At 34.8% G+C, this 20,199-nt stretch overlaps 1 protein-coding gene across 1 annotated transcript in view; it reads left to right on the top strand.

The window, feature by feature from the left end:
• The window catches only part of SEMA3C (semaphorin 3C), a 179,862-nt gene that overhangs the window by 81,367 nt on the left and 78,296 nt on the right, over window positions 1-20,199 (top strand). The window contains exons 3-5 of the mRNA XM_053668930.1: window positions 5,253-5,413; window positions 6,727-6,789; window positions 16,603-16,722. Of these exons, the coding sequence (XP_053524905.1) occupies window positions 5,253-5,413; window positions 6,727-6,789; window positions 16,603-16,722 (344 nt within the window). The remainder of the gene's footprint in view (window positions 1-5,252; window positions 5,414-6,726; window positions 6,790-16,602; window positions 16,723-20,199) is intronic.

Genomic DNA, 20,199 nt, shown 5'->3' with positions numbered 1-20,199 from the left:
AATGCTGTAAAAAAATTGACATCATTACTAACATTTAAAGAACTGGAGCACAGCACCAGTCTTTTCACTGGTCTAGATGAGAAACCAGTCATTGGGATTTCTTTCTCTCACTGTAGCCACAGCATTAAATCAGTCATTTTCTCTAACCTTGGCCAAATCATTGACTCATTCATTGACTTAAGTTGGGTCTACAAACTAAAATGATGGATTCTTTAGTCATTCTTTTTATAGAGAGATAAAAATTCTCAATGCTTTGAACTCATCTCTTAATTCCTACAAAAATGTTTTGTTTCTTTTCCCAAGCCCCAAAGTTCAATTGTGGCTAACTAACAGCAATTTAAATAGCATTTTAACTAAATAGCTTTGGCTTCTAGGCTTCCAACAGGGGCACCCTAAAGTAAATCTTCCTTGGTTAACAGCTGTCAACTGTCAGTGAGCTAAAGGTAATTAAATTTGAAGATAGCTTTATGGCTCAGAAAAATAGATAAAAATCCTTGGACCAGAAAGGTCTTAAGTTAATGCAGTTATTGTTCCCTGTAGTATTTGAATTAATGCAAGAAATTGATTATTTTCTAATGAAATAGATAAAGAGGAGAATTGCAATTGTTTGTTACTTGCAAGTAAAATGCAGTTGAAGCTATTTCCCTGCTAAGATCACACTCTTGGTTTTACTTCATTATAGATTAGAAAGAAAAGGAAAAAAGAAAAAAAGTATTTTTTTAATGCCCAAAGTAACCAAATCATGGTAGAATGGGTGAGAAGATGGTAACTGGGGGCTGTGAACACCCAAAGATGTGTCAGTAAGGGTTTCAGGAAGAAAAAATGAAAACTCCAAAGTTTCTAAGAAATGCAAAGATTGTTTTTTAAGATTTTATTTATTTACTTTAGACAGAGTGGAAGGGAGGGAGAAAGAAAAGGAGAGAAACATCTCTGTGTATGGTTGCCTCTCATGTGCCCCGCCACTGGGGACCTGGCCCACAACCCAGGCATGTGCCCTGACTGGGAATCGAACCAGTGACCCTTTGATTTGCAGGTTGGCTCTCAACCCACTGAGCCACACCAGCCAGGGCAGGATTTTTTTTAATACTCCATAACAGAAGTAGTGCAATTGTAGAGCAGTTCAAGTGTTGTTTCAGAACTTAAATGATTTCTTAAAGAACTGAGCTTTCTTCTAAATTTCTGCTAGCAATCTTCTCGGTAGCTACAACTGCTACAAGTATAATATGCTTCCATGGCAATATCCAGAGGTAGGAAAAAAACACCTCTTTTTTGTGCCCCTTTTTAAAACCCCAGAAACCTCTTCTATACCCCTGCAGAAGGCTTCTCTTTAAATCTTGTGACTGTAACTGGTCACAGGGCCGCATCTAAACCACTCACTGGCTAGAGGGCCCAGACCAGCTCCGCCAACAAGGGAGAAAAGGGTGATATTGTGAAAGAAAGGGTCAACAGTGTCTCCTGCTGAGGGGAGCACACACTGATGCTCCACTGTGTGCTGGTGGGCTGTCCTTCAAGACATCTTTTAATGCAACCAATGTATAGAGGAGGAAATTGAAACTGGGAAAAGTGAGGTAGCTTTCTTAAAGTAACGTACTTAGTAAGTGATGAAGCTGGGATTTCAACTCAGAATTGTCTGGCTCAAATCTGTAATCTCCCCACAATATCACATTGTTGTCTCTACACCATAACCTACTTTCAGGTTCAATTACAAAGCTTCTGTCTTTGGATCTAACAATCAATGCATCTCTATGCTTTGTTTTTCACTTCAGATAGGTCTTCAGCCCTATCTGCTTACTCTCAGTTCTTCATGTAATTCATGAGAAGAATTGGAAATCTCTACCTGCAGATTTGACATTTTTATGGCAAATTGGTCATCTAATTTTACATGTTCATAGGATAGGTCTGCTTTGATTTAAATGTAAACTACCAACACTCAAGTAATCTCTCTACCAAGGAAATTTTGAATCTCCCAAATATAGTAAAGTGTTGTTCATATATTTCTCCTCTTTTTTGTTTATAGCTTTGGGAGTGGGCATTTATATCTTCCATTTACCCCCAAACCAACTTCATATAAAATCATTTCTCATCTTTTAAGTGTTCCTCACATCAACTCTTTCCTTTCACTTCTAGCATACCAGGTCTTTATCAACATCATATTTGAGATAGCATCTCATAGTTTTCCAGTCTCACGAACTCCAAAATTGTCCTGCACACACAAAAAAATTACTTTCTTTAAAACTGACTTTATTATTTTACTCTCTTGCTCAAATAATTTGAGTAGATTATTCTACATGTAAAATAAATGAAATAATTAAATATATTAATAAATATAAGTAAGGAAATTTAGTCCTCCATATTTTCTCCCTGTGTAAGGAATTATTATTCTTATTTTGCTGGCAGAAGCATAATGTCTTGTGCCAAAACGTCATAACACATAACCTATGTCATTTGAGAACAGGCGCTCTTTTTTTTATATTTTTTTATTATCTTAATTATTTTTATTATTATTTTTTAGATTTTTTAAAATTTTTATTTAATTATTTTTCAGGTACATTTTTTTGTCTATTTCTCCCATCCCACCCCCCCCCCAGTCTCCCCCCTCCCTCCCATTTCCCCCCCCAGTCCTCATCCCTGTGTCTTTCATACTTGTTCCTCAAAATCCCTCCCCATTTTTCCCCTTAAATTCCCTTCCCTCTCCCCTTTGGTCACTGCCCACTTGTTCTCTATTTCAGTGTCTTTGTTTTTATTCTGTTTGCTTGTTTGTTTTATTGTTTAGCTTCCTGTCAAAGGTGAGATCATATGGTATTTGTCCTTCAATGAACAGGCGCTCTTTAAAGCACTTGATATGTATTAGCAATTATGTAGGTATCACAACACCTCTATGATGTAGATATTGTTACCATCCTGACCTTACTAATGAAGACACTGGAGCAGAGGGATAAAGACACTTGCCAACTACACATAGAAATGAAATAGCAGAGCCAGGATTCTGACTGCAGTGGTTGGTCCCCAGGCCTTGAACTCAAGTCACGTTTTACTTCTTTGGTCTATGTATTTTACTGGAGAGTCATTTCTTGAAGAAGTATTTAGTGAACATCTACTCTGTACTATAAGCTATAATCTACCCAATGCTTTACAGAAAAATTACACAACATGCTCCATAGGATGAAAAGCAAATTTTTAAAAATACCCTGGATTTTTAGGCAAAGTCAAGAAAACCTGTGACTTATCCAGCTTTTGAGGGGCATTCATTAGATTCTACATTCACTCTCATGAGCTCTTGGATTTTTTTCCTATTTCAGTAATAACCTCTGGTCCAACAGGGGATGAAATTTTTCCTGATGACATCCCACCATACTTTCCAGCTCTCCTCCTGAAGGAAGCTGTTCCAGTTTCTGGGCCAGTGGCACAACTACTGCCAACAGCATCACCTGCCTGCGTTACCTGGCAAGGCTCAGTAACTGGGCTGGCACACCTGCCCAGTGCTCAACAGCTCAAACCCCCTACTTCCAAAGATCTGTGGTCCAGTCTCTTGTTTCAGTGGTCTTCCAGTGTCTTTCGTTCTTGTATCCTTTCCTGACTGACTTCTCAAGGTTCTTCTGAAATGTTTGTTTCTAGCTTTTTAATAATTCCTTTCACATAAAAAGTTCTGTACTTTATCATCATATGGCAAGAATATTAGAGCATATATTTTAAGGCCATGTGTTAGTAAGTTTAGGGATCGAGATCCTTAAATTGCAAAAACAAGGAAAAAGGAGGCAATATATATTTTACCTACTTTTATGTCTCCTTCTTATAACTAATTATTGAAACTTGATAATACTAACAGTAATAATTAGAGTTTGTTGAATACTTTCTCTGCCAGTCATTTCAAATGTTTACATGTACAAAATCAGTTAATTTTAATGAAAACTCTTGGCGGAAGGTGCTTATTACTGTTTCTTAAAAGTGAGGAAATTACGGCACAGAGAAGTTAGGTGACTTGTGCAATGTCATAGGAAGTTAGTCTCCTCAGCCTGGCTTCATAACCACTCTGTTATGCTCATAGCATTTTCAGATTATTGGCTAGATAAAAAACTACCTGAAGGGTGTTATGGCAGACCTTCCGAACCAGCGTGCCTAGAAAGCAGGTTAAATGTGTGACTTCTCCATCTTTACTTACAAGATGTGGCCCAGGTGCTCACAGAATGTAATTCATGGCCTCCCATAAGAATTCTTAACAATTTCCAGTTTTGGTTTAATTCAAATCACAGTCCTATCAGAATTTCTAGAAAGGTAGTTGTGATTCAATGACTAAAAGAAACAGTTCATCATTGAAACAGTAAATCCCAGACAGCAGACTCTTGTACAGTTTTTCACTCTCTTAATGCCATAAGCTAAAGAACAAAGAAAACCTGAACTATTTGAATGGAAAAGTCTTAAGTTGTAAAAAAGAGCATTTTGACTGGGAAGAAAATCGAATGTGCTATCACTGTTACTGATTTTTTATTGTCATAGTGCACTCATTATCTTCAAAGTTCAAGTAGATAGGCACATATTTTATGTAAAGGAAGTTAAATGAACATGAGTCATTGATCACTGACAAATTGAAATCCCCAAACTCAGAATATCTGACAATTCATTATTTTTCCTTGTAATATATACATAAACATTTCAATGGCATTGCCTTCTGAATGAGGTCTAATGGGAAAAATAAGTTTCTTTTTAAATAATTTATAGAATATATTAAACTGGTAATAATTAAGTTGAAGAAGTAAGGTAAATACTTAGAGTAGATAATAATCTTAAAATGATGTAGTGAGTCCCACAGTAAAACAGTAGGGCAGACATGGAAGACATTCACACTGTCCTTGTTTGTCTGTTTGCTGCGCTTTTCTGTTGTTCACTCTGCTATCTTACTGTGTTTTTTTTTTTTCTACTAGTCTTTCAAAAGACTGTTTTCACTAGTCTTGAGTTGATGACAGCCAAAAATAAAACTGAATTGAGACTCTTGCAAAATGTGAATAATTTTGTAATCAAATATCATCACCATAAACTTTAACATTGAATTCATACATTTATGTTTCACTTCAGAGGCATTAAATAAAAAATATCCACTGACACACCTCTATTTTAAAATTAATTTATTGTTTTAGGAAGAAAATACATCTTTACTTTCTTGGCAAGTTTTTCTGTAAGATAAATTTTATTAAAATATTAGAATCAAAGAACGAAGATGCGGAGGTCTATTTTCACTGTGTTTTTCATCATTTCAGAGCTTCGAGAAACCAGGACATCTGAATACTTCAGCCTATCCCACCACCCTTTAGACTATAGGATATTATTAATGGATGAAGATCAGGACCGGATATATGTGGGCAGCAAAGATCACATTCTTTCCTTGAATATTAACAATATAAGTCAAGAAGCTTTGAGTGTAAGTTTAGACCTCCCTACATGCTTTTTTTCTTTAAAACTTTCAAATACAATGAAAAAATCATATGGTTTTATTAGAACAATAGAAGACACTAGCTGCATGCTAATAAATAATTGGAGGTTGGTACTTATTTAATTGACTGAAAATTTAATCAACTCAATTCTCTTTGTCTAGTTTCATAGGTTTTAACAATGTAAAACCCAGGGGAACAGTGACCAGAGGGGAGAGGGGAGGAAATTTCAGGGGAAAAGGGAAAGGATTTACAGGAACTAGCATGAGGGACACATGGACAAAAACTAAGAGGGGTGGAAATGGGAGGGAGGTGGGGAGCACTGGGGGGTGAGCTGGGATGGGAGTAAAAGACAGAAAACTATACTTGAACAATAATTAAATAAAAAAAAGAATTTACTGTTGATAACAAAAATTAAAAAAAACAAAGTTCAGTGAGAAAAGACTTTCTGTGTATATGCATATTAGAAGAGAAAAAGAGAAGTATAGAGTATAGCATGAAAAAATGATCAGATTAGATGAAGGCCTTCCTTGTCATCCAGGATGGCCTTGGAAGGAAACACAATTATTGAATGCACTGTTCTTCAAACAAGTGTGGCCCATATTTATCATTCTCTTTTACAACAAGGAAATAAATTGAGCTTCACTGGTGTAAAAAAATAAAAATAAAAATAGATTAATTATAAATTTATCACAACAAGGAGATTCCTGAACTTGTTATTTTAAGAATGGGCAATGGATAATTAAAAAAATAATCATTACCACCAGACCTGACCCAAGGCCACAGTGACTTGGAATGCTGGTATAGTGTTTCAGAGCAGGACTCTCTTGGATTTTATCCCAGTTATTTTAACTGTTGATGTACCTATGGACCCATTCTAAGTAAATCTACTAGCCTGGTTGTGTGTTTTACTCAAAATAATTATTAAACTGAAATGGCAATTTAAATGTGAATTCATTTTGATATAAGCAGTTGGGAGAAGTGTACTATAAATCCAAAAAGGAGAAATATACATTACATTGTTCACATTCATAATGATCTCATTTTATAAAATACTTAACTATTAGTAAATGGCACACACTGAAAAGTTTTTGTTAAAAGAAAAATTGTTGGAAGAAAATCGTAAGTTTGAGAATAAAATAATAAAATATTAATTTAAGTTTATAAAATAAAAAGGATAGAATATTGAAAAATAAATACAGAAATACCTTAAAGAAACTTGTCACCATAATGTAAAGGAAGAACATTGAGTTGTCACATGCCCTGTGACATTTATACAATCTTTATTTTCCTTTCTGAGCAGGTTTTCTGGCCGGCATCTACAATCAAAGTTGAAGAGTGCAAGATGGCTGGCAAAGATCCCACAGTGAGTGATTAAAAAAAAAAAAAAACACCCAAACTTAAATATTTGGTCTTCAAATCCATGTACCTTGAGTGCAGCCAAGAGTGAGACAACGGGTGTTGGTGTTTCAAATCCTCTGCTAAACACATGGTAAAAAAATGTAAATACAAAAAGAGTGGAACTCTTAAACACTGTAATTTAGGAATTGCCTGACTGGGTAAAAATTTCCTGACTTGCTTTCATTATTGTACCCTGACACTTTTCATGATGGATTTCAGTAATAAGCCCTGTTCCGAGTGGATCCAACCTGTGGAATTCTCAGCAGGCTGCTGAAATAATGATAATGCAAGAATTTGGATAAACTCCCAGATACCATGTGGGCTTTCTGAAAGAAAGATTCTCAGCAAAAAGGTTATGGCTAGCAAGCACCTTTCAGAGACATGAATCACAGTGATGACTGATATCTTTGTTAATTAAAAACAACCATAGAAACAAAAATTAAACAAGGTATAAATATCAATACATTTTCAGTATGCAGCACTTGTACAAATTGTGTTCCTTGAGGCAGAATTTCCTATAGAGTCAGGGAATACATCTATATTGATTTCTTCTATTGACTTGCTAAAACCGGCGTTCTTGAATATTACAAAAGAAACACATGGAGCAATCTTTAGTGTGCATAAGTCATTTAATGTTTATAATGAAGCATATGTCATTCACCTTTTTATCTAAAATTATGAAAAATATCGCAATGAATCCGAGTATCAAAATCACTCATATAATTTGCTAAAGAAGTTTCTTCATTCTTCCAGTCATTCACTCAGTAAATATTGATCGAGCACCTACTGTGCACCTGGCGTAGGGTTAATTTCTAGAGACAGAATTTTGTGCCAATATAGATGTTTTTGGCTCTCATCGGCTTTATTATCTTGTTGGAGAAGTCAGCATTAATCGAGTAAGCATGGAGATAGCTGCTAATGCAGGTAGGAGAGTCATATGGTGATTGGATAACAAAAGCAGTAAATGTGCAAACACACACACGCATACCATCAGGAACGAGGTCAGGACAGCCTAGATTGAGTCTTGACTAAATACTTACCATTGTAAGTGCAGAGGTAAGAAATTGTGATTTCAGAAGAGAAGACTGTGTGCTGAGCCTTGGTAGTATTTCAGAGATATACTCTGAATTGTTTAATTCACAATGCTAATAAATGCTTTAAATCTCATGTATATAGAAAATTATTATATCATCAGATTGGATCTAACCAGAAAAAAAAGTCAATCCTTGTGTAAGGAGAAAGTGTGGAAATGAAACTTTCATTTCCATAGACTCTTAACACTCTCAAGTTTAAGGTTCTGAAAAGGTCGGGTTCAGTGCAGGGCCATGGAAGACTGTGGGGTGTTGAATCTTCAGGTCTCGCTGGAGAGTGTTTTTGGCAAGAGAGCTCACCAGGAGTGACTTGGCAACAGGTCTCACTTTTTCAAGTTCATAATTCACCTTGTAAAAGAATTTAAAAATGGGCAAGTAGAGCTTGCAGCATATTTGTTACCCACTGGATCTTTTGGACCACTATCTGGAGGGAGAAATGCAGAAAAATGTGGAAGCAACATTTGAGAGAATATTATTATTGCCTTCCAGGGAGCCAATAGTAGAATAAAGTATAATTTTGTGGAGTATGCTTGTTTTTTGTACCCTATTATTATTTTAATAATTGTGCATGAGTTAAACTATTTTCTTTCATTCTCTAATGTAGAGATTTTTCCCACTGATGTGTATCTGATCATGACTTGCTTTTTACCACAATAAAATCCTCTGCGCATAGTTACTGGATTTAATTGTCCTTTGTTCAAAAAGTTTTTATTTCTCATTTGTACAGTCAGAATATGTAGGATTTGGATACCTTTGCACATCTTTGTTTCAAAACTTCCTATTGATTTTCTAAAGAATCTTAGATAAGTCTTTAGATTTCTTTCTCCCTTTGGCAAAATAGAAATGTTCTGTAATTTGTTTTCTTTTTTTTTTTTTTTTAAAGATTTTATTTATTTATCTTTAGAGGGGAAGGGAAGGAGAGAGAGAGAGAAACATCAATGTATGGTTGCCTTTTGTGCGTCCCCTGCTGGGAACTGGCCTGCAGGGAACTGGTCTGCAACCCAGGCATGTGCCCTGACTGGGAGTTGAACCGCGATTGTCTGGTTCGCAGGCCCGCGCTCAATCCACTGAGCTACACCAGCCAGGGCTGTAATTTGTTTTCTTATTATTAAAAGTCATTAGATAAAATCTTCAATACATGCTTTTGTTTTCCCACCGTTTCATTATACTATAATATCATTCATGGATATCTTTAAATTCTGCTATACAGCCAGTTTATATACACAAGATAAGTAACCGGTGGAGGAGTCTGCTCTATTACAGCCAAAATTGTTGGGTCCTGGGAAATAACAATCAAACTAAGTCAAATAAATGTTTTGTCTATGGGAGAGAAGAGAATTTGTGATGAACCTGTCTCACTTCATACATGTAAAATACCTATAGAGAAGTGTCCTTTAATCAGGCCTTAAAAAAAGGGACAGTGTAGAACAATGATGGTAAATAAGCCTTTAGAATATTGCAAAACAATGGGGTTTTATTAAACTTTTTAAAATTTTCTTTACAAAATACTTTTTATATACATTTTTCTTCCCTTGTTTTATTGTTGTTCAAGTACAGTTATCTGCATTGTCCCCTACCAATCCCTCCTGCCCCCACCACTCACACCTCCCACCCTCGATCCTACCCACCTTTGGCTTTGTCTGTGTGTCCTTTATACATGTTCCTTGATGCTGGTTCCCATCTTCTCCCCATTATCTCCCTCTCCCCACCCCTCTGATTACTGTCAGTTTTTTTGTTCTTTGTTTCAGTGTCTCTCGTTATATTTTGCTTGCTTGTTTGTTTTGTTGATTAGGTTCCACTTATAAGTGAGATCATGTGGTATTTGCCTTTCACTGCCTGGCTTATTTCACTTAGCATAATGCCCTCCAGTTCCATCCATGCTGTCACAAAATATAGGAGATCCTTCTTTCTTTCTGCTGTGTAGTATTTCATTGTGTAAATGTACTATAGTTTTTTGATCCACTCATTTACTGATGGGCTCTTAAGCTGCTTCCAGCACTTAGCTATTGTACATTGTGCTCAGTGAACATTGGGGTGTATAGGTTTTTTGAATTGGTGTTTCAGGATTCTTATGGTATAATTCCAGCAGTGGAATTGCCAGGTCAAAAGGCAATTTTTAGTTTTCTGAGGAAATTCCATACTGTTTTCCACAGTGGATGCACCAGTCTGCATTCCCACCAATAGTGTACTAGGGTTCCCTTTTCTCCACAACCTCACCAGCACGTATTGTTCATTGACCTGTTTATGATGGCCATTCTGACCGGTGTGAAGTGATGTCTCATTGTGGTTTTAATTTGCATCTCTCTGATGACTAGTGATGCTGAGCATTCTTTCATATGTCTCTAGGCCCTCTGTATATCCTCCTTGGAGAAGTGTCTGTTCAAATCCTTTGACTATTTTTTAATTGGGTTGTTTGTCTTCCTGGAGTGGAGTTGTGTGAGTTTTTTATATATTTTGGAGATCAAACCCTTGTCTGAGGCATCATTGGCAAATCTATTTTCCCGTACAATTGGTTCCCTTTTCATTTTAATGCTGTTTTCTTTAGCCACGCAGAAGCTTTTTATTTTGATGAGATCCCTCTTGTTTAATCTTTCCTTTATGTCCCTTGCTCTAGGGGACATATCAGTAAAAATATCGGTGTGTGGAATATCTTGAGATTATCCTGCCTATATTCTCCTCTAGGACTTTAATGGCGTCATGACTTACATTTAAGTCTTTTATCCATTTTGAATTTTGTGTATGGTGTGAGTTGGTACTTGAGTTTCATTTTTTTGCATATAGCTGTCCAGCTCTCCCAACACCATATGTTGAAGAGGTTACTTTTTCTCCATTTTATGCTTCTGACCCCTTTCTCAAATATTAGTTGACCATAGAGACATGGATTTATTTCTGGGCTGTCTATTCTCTTCCATTGATCTATGTGTCTGTTCTTATGCCAGTACCAGACTGTTTCGATTATGATGGCATTGTAATACAGTTTGATGTTAGGTATTGTGATTCCTCCTATTTTGTTCTTCTTTCTCAAAATTGGTGCAGGAATTTGGGTTTGTTTGTTGTTCCATATAAATTTCTGAAATGTTTGTTCTATATTTGTGAAATATGTCATTGGTATTTTAATAGGGATTGCATTGAGTCTATTAATTGCTTTGGGTAGTATAGACATTTTGGTGATGTTAATTCTTCTAATCCATGAACATGATGGTATATGCTTCCATTTGTTTGTGTCTTTCTTAATTTCTTTCTTCAGTGTTGTGTAGTTTTCTGATAAAACCAAATATTAAAGAATTTTAAACTTTGTTGGAATAAATATCATCTAATTGCTTCACATTTCATCTTTATTAAACATGCAAATTGAATATTTAATTGGCACAAATTTATCATTGTGAAGAAATCAGAGTTGCATAAGTATAGAGTCCTACTCTGAGGAGTCTTTATAATATACTAGAGCTGCTGAGACATACATGTAATAATTATCAAACAGTAATAGTCACAAGATGGACACTGTTGTCATCATCTACATTTTCAAGATAAAGTGAGTGATGAGCTTATCAGATGGTGCAGTGCTGGCAAGTGGGAAGCCACTGTTTGACTCAGGCACATGTGGCTCGAGAGCCTGCACCTTTAGTTAATAAAACATGCCACCGCACTGGGAAGAGTATGGTAAATGCTAAGGACCCACACAAAAGACAAAGAAAAAGCACACTGAAGCTGGGATGTTTAGGAAAGACTGGACCGCCACGGTGGCAACTCTGTTGTCTTGTGTAAATCTGTCCCCTTGTTTTATTTCGATGATACTGCTCTTTTCCCTTTTTCAGCCTTTGGTACATGTCATAATGTAATTCTCTTCATGTTTAGTTATCTTCTCATCATTTTATCTGGGAATCATCTACTCTTGCTTTCAAGAAACAGTGCCGGTATCACATCTCCTGAGAGTCCTCTCTCCCCACGTAGGACTGGGCCAGCTGCCCCCACAGTGTACATGCCTGAAACATGCTTCTACTTTTTTTTCACTGCATTTTTATCTTTAACTCTCCCCTCGTGCTTGGAAACACCTTGTGCTAAGTGTCAGTATTCACAGGGCCCAGATCTGGATCTGGGTACTTTATACATTTAAACAAGATCTGGAAATATAGAAATGGAATCAAGCAAGCATGGGAATCTCCCAAGTGATTGTTACAAGTTGGTGTATCCACACAGTGAATAATGAGTTTATTAATGCTCTTACGTTAACAGTGTTTATTGTAGATTGTGTTGTAGATACTTTAGAAATACATTTTGATTAAATTAAACATTTTGCTTTTACGTATTGATCATCTACTAAGCAAAACTAATGACAATCAAAATTTGTGGTGCTGTAGTAATTAAAAAGAAAAATAAAATCCACAATCAAATATTCCATACTCCTTGAGGTTTTTTGCTTATATCAAAATTTAACGTTATTAAAAATAATTCATTATAATTAAAAATTCTATCCCAGGTAATAATATATCATAATGCTACAATAGCCTAATGTTTGTAAAGAAAAAAATGATCACGGTGGGAAAAGAGCTAATTTTTTTTTGTCTCAGCTAAGAAAAGTGTAACTTATCTCCTATTTCCCTTTCTGCTCTATGTATGCACATTCTTACATGCTCCATTTATTTCTAAATGTTAATATTTTACTCATTCTAAATAAATTGAGCTAAATAATAGCACATTCTGTCAAACGTACCCAGTGAGATAGGGCATAATAATTTGCTAAGTAAATACTGAAAGAGCTCCTTGAAAATTAAGCAGGATTCCATATAATCAGACATCTACACATTACACACACACAATGTCAAACTTGATTTATTAATTGTAGAGTATTTGTTTCCCTATTTCTGTGACTAGAGGATCCTACACTATTGGAAAACACGTTTCTTTAGTAACACACACATGCAATTGCACAGTGTGGACCATGAAGAGATAATATTTTTAAGGTCCTATTCACCTGTGCTCCAGGATATATTTTTTGAAACACCTATTTTTTAATTATATAAATAATTATCCTTCAATATATAAATCTTTCAAAGCCCAGAAAAGCAAGTAGAGAGCAACAGAAGGCCATCTTTTATTAGCTCTTTGACCCTGGAGACTTAACCACTCTGTGCTTTATTCTTCTTCTCTGTGTAATGGGCATATTCTAGCATATGCCTAGCATTATTGGATTGTTAAGAGGATTAATGAGTTAATATTTGCAGAGAGCTTAGAACAATACATAGCACTCAGCAAATGATGTAACACTGTTAAGTAAATAAAATAAATTACACTGTCCAAACATAGTAACTGTAAAATTGGGGGTATGTTATTCTAGCATTTTATTATATGACATACATAGTATAAAATAAAATATTCTGTGTAATGTTAGCATCTTGATTTTTACATTTAGCATTATACCAGAAAATACATTCAAAATAGAGTTACACAATGAACAGAAACATCCATGGTGCTGAATTTCACTGCAGCCTCGTTCCCCAAAGTTTCGTGGCTGTCTGCTCTGGTCAGGGCCTGTGCTACACTCTGTGCAGGTCACATGCCCTGTTCACATCAAAGGTTTGTACTGACAATTGAAACTGAAAATATGTGTGAAAGAACCTAATATCTAACCCAGTGTGAATTTTTTATGTGCCAGCCACTGTTCCAAGTGCTTTAAAGAAGGTTTACAGTTGTTGGTATGCAAAACAGTTTATTCTTGTATTATCATTTATTAATCATTGTATTATCTTCCATACTAATGACTGTAAACCTACTTTTGTCCCACCCTGTATTGCTCACAACAAATATTATCATCACCATTCACAGATAAAAAAATGAAGCACAGAGAAATTAAATGTCTCAAGTTCAAACAGGTGGTAAAGGATAAATCCACATTTTCAATGGCTCTGAATTTGTATACTTAAATCCATTCTCTATGGCCATCTGAGCCTACAGCAGGATGACAGACCAAGGCTCATTGCCTCATTTGTTCCAGCAGACAATACTCCTCTATCCACTGTAGGCACTATTTCCTAAGTAAATCCTGCATGCCGTGCTTCCATTTTTTAGTTCATGCTCTGTTTTCTGCCGAAATAATTTGTCCTTGTGCTTTTGCCTGTCAAAATCTCTAGCTCATCTTCAAGTTCCAGCTCCAGTGATACCTTTTTCAAACCTTTAAACTCAGTTCACCATTGCTCATTCTCTTCTTTCCTTCTATAGCACATTTTGAAAAATACTACCCTATTATAGCACCTACCACAGCCTGATATATGATGCCTTCTTTTCTCCAAAAGTAGGACTTGAATCTACTCATTGCAGTGTTGCTAGCACATGCACAGTGCTTGCAGCGGGTTCATAAATATTTGCTGAATGAAATTGCAATGGTCTAGGTCAGAAATAATGTGGATAGAAACTAAGGCCATATAATGGAAATGGAACATGCATTTCAATAATTAACTTAACTGATGTGTTTTTCTTTTGTGTTTTTCTCCGTGGGGACATTTGGAGGGCTACACTGAGCATCATCGGATGGCATGGGAATCTGTCTCATGGCTAATAAGCCCCTTCCTAGGGAAAAGCTGGGTGGTGCAGGGTGGCCATGGGTCAAGACCCAGCTCAGTTACTTATAAAACCGAGCACATTTCATTTAACCTCTTCACAATTCAATTTACTCATCACTAAATTGGGACTAATACTTTAATTGGAACACTGTTGTGAAGATCAAAAACAATTAACATCAAAGGAGGAACTCTGTAAACATACCAGTTATAAAAACTCCCCTGTAATAACTATGGGCTCCTAACACAATGACACATTATAAGATGGTTAAAACTGCAAGATGGCTTAGACACATCTGTGCTCAAAATCTGCATCACCCTTTTCTAGCTATATGGCCTCAGGCAAATTAACTAAAAAAGCTCTAAGCTTTATTTTTCTAAAAGGGGTTGATTTAGGGGGAAAAAAGCTGAGTGAATGTTAAGTGCCTACATAATGCTAAATAAATGTGAGATATAAAAGTAAAGAATCAACCTCCTGAGAAGTTAAAGAAATTAAATATATAAAATTACTATTTCAATAATTTAGCACATAATAAATCTTCAATAAATATTAGCCATAATAAAGATATATAATATGTAGATATAACATACATAAAATAATTATAAGCTGTATTTGAAATATAAAAGAGATTCTAGTGACATCTTTTCCTTTTTCTTTCATTTTTTTTTAACCAGTACCAGTATTTCATGACAGTAAATGGTCTGTAAAACTCAAGAGGAGACAGACATAACCTATTATTAGTAGAGTGGGCTGAATTCATATATGAAAAAATAATATATACACAATCCCAGAATGACTAAACTTGAATGTGAAAAAATAAACACAAGTCTCATTGCTCACACGTACCTTTGACACAGACATATTATATACACACCATACTTCATCTGTGATTTTTCTCCAGAGAAACACGTTATCACCTGCAGTTATGTAGTCCATTTACAAAAACCTCTGTAAACAGGTGTCAGGATGCAGTGACACTAGGTATTTAACAAAAATCTATAGTCTGGTCGTAAGGTTTAATTTTGTTGACAGCAGAGTTAATGATTGAATATTTGATAATAAAAACCTATAATAAAAACATGTATAAAATTACTATATATGAAAATAAGCACATATTTACTGTGAATAAGCACATATTTACTGTGAAGTAGTAATGAATATAAAAGGAAAAATAATGGGAAAATATAAAATAATAATTGACTTTATAACTTCTATTTTAGCGAAGTTTGTATTTTTACTTTTCTAATAATATAAATAATAATGTACATTATAAAATATTAGTAAAAATATATGATATCTGGAAGAAAAAAAGAACACTTATAGTCTTTGTGAAGGGAACAGCATTCAATCTCAGGCTCAGTTAACTTGTAGCCAGCAAAGGATAGAGAGCCTAGTAAGTGCAGAAAATGCGGCCGTTATTTCAGTCACTGAGGTCTGCATTTGGTGATAGCCTAGTACATGTACTTCTGCAAGGTTGTATTCAACTTATGATTACAATAGCAGTTTTTCATTACATTGCTTGAGTGCATGACAATGTCCAATGATTGTACTGGGAGCACAGGAGAAAGGAGATTTTAGAGGAGAAGAAAGTATTTTAGGGGATCACGGACAAAGATTAATCACTGCATCATTTTTCATAGAAGGCAACCCTGATGGCACTTTCTTCAAGGTTTGCACTATTCAACAATTGTAAAGGCCAATAGTATTTGCCGTGTGGACTAGGGGTAATGTGGGCCTTGCGTAAAGACTGTTTTATTTAATACTCATGTTTATTCTCATATAAAGTGCGTAAGTGTGCGTATATGTTTGTATAAAGTTTTGAAGAAAATTTGAAGAAACAGTTTGATGTATGTAATCTCAAGTAAAGGTTAAGTTCAGAAAGTTTCAGAATATAAAAATGTACACAGCATATAGAATGAAATAGAGAGTCGTGCTATTTTACTCGTCATCTAAGTTGGGCTCCCTTCTGCCTGAAATGAAGCAACGGTAAAAACCAGGTTGTCCTCTTATGATCTCCTAACAACAAAAAGGTCAGAGCAGAAAGAAAAACTTGTAGCAGAGTTTCACAGTAACACTTAGAAGCAGCAATAAGATCATTGGGTTACTAACTGCACATTTACCTATTCTTCTAGCACGGCTGTGGGAACTTCGTCCGCGTGATTCAGGCTTTCAACCGCACTCATTTGTATGTTTGTGGGAGCGGTGCCTTCAGCCCAGTCTGTACTTACTTGAACAGAGGAAGGAGGTCAGAGGTAAGTGTGACATTTTTTTCATTCTTAGCTTTGGTTAGTGTCAACAGTTACTTAAAACTGCATTTTACAGTAAAACTTTAGAAATATCATCAGTAGTCATAAAATAGTTTCAAGCCCTGTAAACATAGAACATGTTCCATTTTGTATGTGTCCATCAAGTTACTTAAAATACTGTCTTTTGCCTTTCATTATATGTGTATGTATATATATATATATATAATGTCTTTTGCCTTTAATTTCATATATATATATTGAGAATGGGAAATTACAAAAAATAAAAATGATGTGGTTTCATAATTAATTAGAATACAAGATGCTTATAATATTTGCTGCAAATTATAGAAATATTATACTATACTTTCTCAATCTATTTTAAATAATTTCTTATTTATGTTTAAACTTGGTAAACTTTTATGATATAAACACTTGTAAGAGATGTATAAAACAGGATGCCAAGTGCCTGCTGAGGAAAACTTTATGTAATTAATAAAACCAAATTTGATTTTAGACTAACAGCAGTCTACCAGCCTTATTCTAGGATATTTTAGCCCTATTCCTACATCGGTTAAAATGATTTGGGGTTCTATGAACAACAGTATCTTTTAAGATTAAATATACAGTTAGTGAATAGTCAACTGTATGGCTGGTTCAGCCTCACTTGTGATGTTTAATGCTGTGTTTATCCCACTTCACAATTATTGACTAATTATTCATTAGCCCAAAAGTGTCTTTCCTCGTTCTGTTAGTCAAATGTGTTGCTTTATTTAATGTACGTATTTTAAAAACTGAATTTTTTCAAAATATCTGGCTTTGGTTTCTTTATGCAACTTAAATCTAGAAAATCTAGTTCTTAAATAATGTTTTAGTTCAATTTTACAGATAAGAATTTTAAAAAATTAAATATTGCTACTGATATTTTCCTTTAAAACTGATTGTTTTCCTTTAACAAAAATTAATCTACTTTAGTATGAATATAATTGAACACTCTCTCTATATTCTTTTATTATTAATTTTTTCAGACATGTAATTTATGCATATATAATTTTTGGTGAATAAAAAGTCACTTAAAAATACCTGGGTAATTACAATTTGACCCATCCTGAGACATTTCTGAGTGGTTCAAGGTAATATGAAATATTAAAATTCTTAAAGAAATGTAAAGTTATACTTCTTGGAAGAGTACAGTCAGCTGCACTGAGCCTGTCATTAAAACCACATGCCTGTGATCAATTGACTAAACAAACCACTGCCCCAGACATCTGCAGTCTGTCCAATACTCTGCTAAAGACTGCACAGTCACTGCACAGGCCAACAATAGCATCACAGTTTTCAGAACACAGATTTCAAGTGAAATCATTTTCCCATGTACAAATCGCCCACTATGCAGTACAAGACTTAATTAGAAAGTCAGTCAAAAAATAATAATCTCCTTGTTAAACCAGCATGGAATAAATTTTAATCACTTTACTAGATACGAACTACTTTAGCCTCACTTCTAAGGATGTTTCAAAGAGGATGCATTTCCATTAATTAATCTCTGTAATAATATATGAACATGTTAAGAGTGAATTTCAGTATGTAAAGGGTTATGAATTTTAAGCTTTATAATGCTTTCTTTGGTAGTCAGCTCAAAGGATTTTATTATAATATTATATTTATATACATATTTATAGTAAATATAAAATGCAGTTTTATCCAACATCCATTCATTTTCTTTAGTTTAGGAAAAAAGGTCCCCTAGCATAAAATTACCACATGATGCAGAGTTGTAGTTGGAAAGAATTTCCCTTCTTATTCATCACTAACACTGTGTTTTGTAATGACGAGAGGTACTACTTACTGCTAGCATCCTGTGTTATTACTAAGATATGTCATTTTTCATGGATTTGAAACCAGTTTGAAAGAGAGCCAGGTTAGAGTGGAGTACTCATTAAATATTCAGCTTTATTTCTGTGACACAGTACCCACCCCCTTCTGTCTGCCTGTTAAGTTGCAATTCATTGGTTCTCAGAGAATATCTTATGCACCCACTTCACATTTGGAACACACACACTTCTTATACCCTGTTACCTTCCTGTTATTTAGCCAGACTGATTCAGAACTTTCCTAGAGCATTTTAACAGTGTCCATCCAAAGAGCCTGCAGTCCTTGCTACATCAATTCCTAACCATATGGTTCTTTTCTTTTATCTGCTATCTTTGTTCTCTGTCTTCTGTTCCCAGAAAAAGTTAAAGCAATACATAAACAGTGATTTAAAATTAAAAATAAAACATCAAGCCAAAACAAGTGTTGGGCTATCACAACACGTTATCTCTGGTTGATTTTATTAGACTGTCCATGGGATCAGTTCCAACAACTAAATATCGAGCCCCCAACTCTGCCACTCCTGAAGCATCTACCCTCACCTCTGGCTGACCAAGAATATCATAGAAAACCAAGAGTATCACATGAATTCAAATCATTTCTTGTACTTTTGAAGTAAATCAGCCACCAAACTATTCTGTTTATGCATCTTTGTAGCTTTCCTTTTGTCAGAAGAAGAGTTGTGCATTTCCTACCAATAAGTTTCTTTGATTAATAATCTTTATCCTGTTTTATGTCTTCATTCCTTTTCCCTTGCATTTAGATTTTTTCTATTTAAAAATAGGATTATGTTTTCTTTGCTTATATTGTTATCTTGAATCCTAAACTTTTTTTAGACACTTCTCCTTTTTTTCTCTGTACTTATACACAAACCTCTTTGACTAATAGGCTAGACTTTCACATCAGTAACCAAATTGACTCCCCAAATCGGCATTCTTTCCCCTAGACCATTCTATAACATATCAGTCATGCCCTCTATTTTTTAATGTCTTTACTGTCATATATAAACATCAGATGTTTTCCTGTGCCTTCATCCCTTGATTCTTCATCACCGACTCTCTTCTGGTCCTATTGTTTTTTCTTGTTGATTCAAACTATGAATACATATTAATTTAATAAGAGTGATGGCAGAAAAAAATCATGTCAGAACATGCTAGCTATTTTTAAGATATTGGTCTTTCTGCTGCATCAAAGAAGAGGCAGCTGTAACAATCCTTTTTTTCATGTTTAAATTATTTTTATTTTTCAATTACCGTTGATATACATTATTATATTAGTTTAAGGTGTTTAGTGATTACACATTATATAACTAAGTGATCATCCCAGTTTATCTCACACACATCTGATGATATAGGTAGTTATTAGAGTATTATTGACTATATTCCTTATGCTATATTTGACTATTCTATAAAACCAATTTGTACTTCTAAATCCCTTCAGTTTGTTCTTCCATCCATCAGATCCCTCTCCCTTCTGACACCCTTGTCTGTTTATTTTGTTTTTAGATTCAGTTGTTGAAAGATATGTGTTTATTGGCATTTTGTTGTTCGGATTTTTCTTCTTCTTTTCCTTCAAGAAGACTCCTTAGCATTTTACATAATACTGGTTCAATGG

The sequence above is a fragment of the Artibeus jamaicensis genome, unplaced genomic scaffold (assembly GCF_021234435.1).
Source record: "Artibeus jamaicensis isolate MK-2021 breed Jamaican fruit bat unplaced genomic scaffold, CSHL_Jam_final contig_518, whole genome shotgun sequence".
In the NCBI taxonomy this organism is placed as follows: domain Eukaryota; kingdom Metazoa; phylum Chordata; class Mammalia; order Chiroptera; family Phyllostomidae; genus Artibeus; species Artibeus jamaicensis.
Note: the sequence above shows the minus strand (reverse complement) of the source record. Positions and strands in the feature narration are given on the sequence as shown.